At 38.6% G+C, this 6,000-nt stretch overlaps 1 protein-coding gene across 2 annotated transcripts in view; it reads right to left on the bottom strand.

Annotated features, from left to right (window-relative positions):
• lama2 (laminin, alpha 2) overlaps positions 1-6,000 on the bottom strand; it is a 202,303-nt gene that overhangs the window by 71,283 nt on the left and 125,020 nt on the right. For both annotated transcript variants that reach the window (XM_071202002.1, XM_071202003.1), the window contains 3 exons: positions 3,525-3,661; positions 1,300-1,431; positions 569-673 (listed from right to left, as the gene is read on the bottom strand). In XM_071202002.1, coding sequence (XP_071058103.1) covers positions 569-673; positions 1,300-1,431; positions 3,525-3,661 — 374 coding nt within the window. The remainder of the gene's footprint in view (positions 1-568; positions 674-1,299; positions 1,432-3,524; positions 3,662-6,000) is intronic.

The raw sequence follows: 6,000 nt of genomic DNA, 5'->3' as shown, positions 1-6,000 counted from the left end.
CAAACTTTTTCATACCAAGGACCACTTAACCAATAAATAAACACTCGCGGACCACCTAACTCCACAAATATCAAAAAACACATCGTTTTTCTAGAACAGATTACAAATTGCCTGAAAATGGTACAAACAAGTGGCAACATGTGTGACGAAGGTGTTGTGCTGGGCTATTTCATGCAATCGAAAGTGAAACTTAACCTCGCTCCATTGCGGAGATATTCCCGCGAGAGTGCGGAAAACTTAAATTGATTAATTAATTTCAAATGTGAAATGTTACCAATATACTCACGGACCACTAGGGGGCGGTCACGGACCACCAGTGGTCCGCGGACCACACTTTGAGAAGCACTGATCTCCACTCATCATATTTTGTGCTGTTTTTGTATTTGTGACACTCAAAGTATACTGTAGGATGTTTTTAATCAGTTCACAACTTTTTTGCATGCTCAAAATACTTCTGTGCAGGTTGGTGTAGGTGCATTGACAGAAAATAAAAATAAATGAAGTCCATAATCCCTATTTAACAACACATAGGAAGTACAAGTTAAGTGTATTTTGTGAGTTTGTGTACCTTGCAGCTACACTTCCCCGTCCGATCGGCGCAGGCGCACACGGCCCTCTCCAGGTCGCAGGTCTCGCTGTCCGACCCGGCGACGTCACACTCGCACTGGGTGCACTGTGGGAAACACGCAGACACGCCAAGATGCTGTTATCAACAACACAACAGGCTGAGAGAGGAACCAGCACAGTGTGTCCAAGCTTTTATGCTTCACCAAACCATTAAACTTCACTCCAAAAGGAACATGTTGCCATTATCTTCTTACTTCTGTGTCAGTGGAAACATCACTGAAGTTCAGACCAACACCAAACACAGAGTAAGACTTAGTTTCCCATTAGACTGAAGCTTAAGAGATCCAACAAGTGTCAGAAAGTTGATATACCTCAACAGGTTCCCTCAGTTCTTTATTGCTTTGCTATTCATGAATGACATTTCACAATTCCTCGAATAGACATTACCATGTTGTTTATTTTTAAACTCGTTCATATTATATGGAAGTATATGTATTGCACAGAATGGTATTCATCTTTCAAGTGAGGAACCATTGGTGATGAAATATATACAGTAAATCGAAGAAATAAAAACTATATTAATAGCAATATCATGTAATATCTCTCTTCCTTCTCCTAGTAGAGCCACAGGAATACGAGCTTATCTCAAGTGCCGGCCTCTCTTATCTAAATAAAATGAAAGAAGCTTTATTATAATGATAGTAATACTTGCGGTTCATTCAGATCAATTACCTGAGGAAAGTCTCTGTATCCAATTTGACATTCAATGCACTTCTCTCCTCTGAAGGCGTCTCGACACATGCAGCAGCCTGTGTTCATGTTGCACTGCTGCTTTACCGCGCCGACCACGCTGCAGCCGCACGCCTGCACACACACACACACACACACACACACACACACACACACACACACACACACACACACACACACACACACACACACACACACACACGCGCACACACACACACACAGATAATTAGTGTTGCATCTATGAGTCACGATGATATGAACTTTTTCCAGATGCTCTGTTTTGTGACAACCCTGAGATTGTCCAATCTGAGGCGTGTTTCTTTTTATTGATACGAGTTGCTTTTCAGAGTGCATGGAAGCAGAGTCAGGGCGTCGTTACTGCAGATTGTGGCCCATACTGTATGTGTTTGATTTTTATGTTTAAGGATAGCCATGTCCAAACTGGAAACATGGGAATGTTAATGTACAGAAAGCATAAATGGAGTAAGAATACTGACTTTAAAAGCCCCACCTGATTACACCAACGTGACGCGGTGGTATAACATTCTTATCAAATCCAATGCACATACATATTGGACGTTATCGCAATTGATAAATGTCTTGATCAAAATGTGATCATTCGTTCCCTGCCAGGCAAAAGCTGCACTATTACACACTGATAAGTTGTAAATGCCTTGTTTGTGAAATGATAACCACTGTGGTATAAATAAAGTTTTCTATAATAAGTGTTTTATATGTTTATAATAGCAGAGTGTCCACAACCAAAGATGATTTTAAACCAGGGGTGTCAAACTCAAGGCCCGGGGGCCAAATCCGGCCCGCGACTTCATTTGATGTGGCCCCGCAAGAGCTTGCAAAGAATATAATACTTTTATTATACGGTTACATGCCACTTTACAGAAGCAGGTTGCCCATAAACTACATGTCCCACAATGCATCTCGTTTTGTGACATGCGCACTGAAGAGACTTGCAATTATTTGCCCTGGACTTCTGCTTTCAGACGTAGTTAATTACTAAGTTATTACCCTATCCGATAATAATCCAATTCACAGGCAATAATGTAATATAATACATTATTTTATATATATTATATATTTATATAGTTACAACCGGCCCTTTGAGTGCAACCTTTATGCGAATGTGGCCCGCGATGAAATTGAGTTTGACACCCCTGCTTTAAACCCTTGACCCAGAGTGTTGATTTCCAGTGTTTATGTTGGTTTAGCGAGTGTAAAATATAATTTATATGTAATCTTGAAAGAGTTCAAACTGAAGTAGGTATCTATTTTGCTCAGATTGGTATTTATTGTGTTGTACTTCACTGTTGTTAGTCGGTGCCTCTCTGCTTTGTTGTGTTTTCTGTTGTCTTTGGTGCTTTTTCTGTTTGTTTAAAACAACTAAGATCCACAGCGTCCCCCTTTGTTGTCTTGATGTTCCCTTCTGGATCAATCTGCTGTTAAACTGAGATGTCCTGTCCTTCCATGTTCAAGCCTCTAATCGCTATTACTCTATTGCTACTTCTAATAGTTCATTGATATCCCTTTGTGGAGACAGCTTCAGAGCAGAACCATGACTCTTTAAACACGTTGAACAAAGTTGTGTTAAGAAACAGAGAAGTCGAGGAAATGGGAATGTCGAGTCACTGAAAGAGATGTGATACAGAAGAGGGAAGAAGGATAAATGGCTTTTTAAACAAGCAATGTGATAATGAGAATTGGAGGAAAGGGGTTAGAATAGAGAAAGGAGAGGAGGATGGAAAATAAGAACAGGAGAAAAAAGGGAATTAAACTAAAAATGAGAGAAGACTAAGAAGTAACACACAAGACTAGAACTAGGATAAGACTTATTGAAGTGAACATTGTGACTGGATCGAGAAAACGTTACGTGCTTTTCTTTTTGATATGTATTCACTTATAAGAGTTAATATGGTAAGACAATTATGTTAAATTGAGTACGCCCAAACTGTTAAACATATATAAGTATATGTTGCTACTAGACATACTGTAACAGAAGTCAGGATCTAATTAGCACTGTCAGCATCAAATAACTCAGTAAACTTATGTTGTGATTGTCTTGTGTTAAATACAGTGAATTCATGTCTTACTTGTGCATGCCTTCCCTCCAGTGTGCCTAAGCCCCTCCACACGTCACTACACATACTTTAGGGTACTCATATTGCTCTTTCAAAGTCCAGTTGTCGGCCTACCTTGCACCCGGTGGTGATGTCATGGCCCCAGTGGTTGGGGGCGCAGTGGTCGCACCGCTCTCCGATGGTGTTTGGAGGACAGATGCACTGCCCCGTGTTAGTGTCGCAGTTATTCCCCACGTGACTGCACTGACAAGCTGCACGAGAGAAAGTGTGTGTTCAAATGTTTTGAATAAACCCTGAAGACAATTCAGTGTTTGACAAGCTGATTGTTTTTCTTTCAAGTAACTTGTTTCTTCCATACAGTTTGTCTTTCACATCATGACATGCTGACAACGCTTGGATGTAAGAATACTATGTCTGGGTTGGAGACAAGGAAAGTGAGCTTGCCATGTTTTTTTTTTACTTTAGGGGAACATATTTTGGTCACCGTGTGTTTTTAGTTCTGCAAAGGAGGTTTGTACATTCTTTGTTTGTCTCTTTGAAAGCAGGCTTACAGAACAACGACTGTAAAAAGAAGGAATTTTAAAGGCTAATTGATTGAGTTAGTGGACGAAAGATTCAGTTGTTTAAGGTAACACCCCAAACCCCCCAGTGCCATTCATTTCAATTTATTTTCCCAACCAATTAACTTATTCAATCACCCACACAAACACTATTTCCAGAGGACTCTCTTTCTCATTCAGCTCGCTGATTGAATTGAAATAATAATACTCATGAAATGGAAAGTCATTTTTACAGGAGAGTTGCATTATTTTTGTTATATTTCAATTTAATGAACATTCCTGAAATCTAATGGAATAGCACCTGAATAATTCATGTGCATCGTTAATGAAAGTGTCCTCAGCTAGTCATGGCTCTTTCTGTCATATCCGCCCACAGCCTGAAACTTATTTGTATTCCGACTTACCTTCAGTAAATCCCCTGTAACATGAAACACATTGTTTCTGTAACCCGAGCTGCTGATCTGAAGATGAATCAAACACATCATTCCCAGTCCTATCTTTTCTTTCTTTCTGGCTAACTTGGTTCTCTTTCTCTTGGCTGTTATTGCTGCTTGGCATCAATTATACATTGCATAAGCAGATATGTGGGAAAAGCTTTTTATAGTTTAGGTGTCTGGATGCTTAATCCTCTTTTTGCTCAGCTAAAGTTCGCTTGTTCCCATATATTTATAGGCCTTTATAAATGACTAAAGTATCTTCAGATGATGCAACACACCCTGAGGGGATGATAATGAAAATCCTCAGCTCTGACAACAAACAGATAATTGTCTTCTGATGTACATTTTTGTTCACTTCATCGATCAATATTTTAATACAATGAACAAGATATGGAAATCAATACGTCTTCCCTTTACCAGGGATACTGTCTTTTATAGCAAAGCCTCAAACGGAATAATACACAGATGTTGTACTTTAGAACATTTACAAGAGTTACTCCATCTCTATTTCCAACATATCCATTTCCGGCTACTGCAAGTTTGAATTTAGAGACTTGCTGTTCAACAATTTGGACACATTTCGACCTTTAATTTGAGGTGTGAGTACAGACTGTGTTGGGTGTTAAATCCCTGCTGATTTAAATATGAATCACGGCTTCCTGGATCACTGTGAACATGGAATAAGCTAGACGTTATGTAATTCTACATCAAGCGCAAATAAAGAAACAGGATGGTAATTAATTAAAGAGAAGGTTCTTTAGTTGTCATAGCGACAGAGTAGTTATGTCGATGAACATCTTAGGTCACAGGCTTCTCCAACAGTGCAACACAATAATACAGAAAAACAGAAACATATAGTTCAAGTAAGTATTAAAAAGTAAATACAAAAAGAAAAATAGTTTAAAAAAAGTGAAATAAGAGTCTATATGCAAGCTATTGGAATGATATATTAGAATAGTTTTGATTCATGTTAATACAAATACATCTAAATGCCATCTAAACTGACAATTACCCGTCTTATTTGCAGACAACCTTCACACACAGAGTTTTATAAAGGTATCTTATGTCGGGTTTTCCACCAACCATTAATTGATAAACAATTACTTTGGGTCGAAATAGATTTCACCGTAATATTGACTTACTTTGATTTTATTAACCTAATGATCTCTTCCCTAAACATTATTCAATATTACAAATAATGAACAGCTGTTCACCATCCAAGATGAATAACAAATCTGGAAGCTCCATAATTATTTTGTCCTCTCATTATTTGTATGTGTGTCCAAGCTTCTATCAATCAGCAGCCAGTTTCTCTCGGCTACATTTACTCTTTGTAGTTCAACTGGAACAGAAAGACATGATTTTTGCTAAGCAACAATTACAAAACTGCCACCATGATGTGAACGAGTACACGCGCACTTTTAAGATTACACTATATGGCTTTTTTTAGGTGGAATTGCACTGCAGACAATTTGTGTAAACTTTAAATTAAAAAGGAAGGAACAGAGCAGCGGTTTAATGGGGAGAGCAATGTGTGTGTGCTGACATTACATTCATTGCAAAGCGGTTCAAACACAAATATGAAATGCTTTG

The sequence above is a fragment of the Pseudochaenichthys georgianus genome, chromosome 24 (assembly GCF_902827115.2).
Source record: "Pseudochaenichthys georgianus chromosome 24, fPseGeo1.2, whole genome shotgun sequence".
Taxonomy (NCBI): domain Eukaryota; kingdom Metazoa; phylum Chordata; class Actinopteri; order Perciformes; family Channichthyidae; genus Pseudochaenichthys; species Pseudochaenichthys georgianus.
Note: the sequence above shows the minus strand (reverse complement) of the source record. Positions and strands in the feature narration are given on the sequence as shown.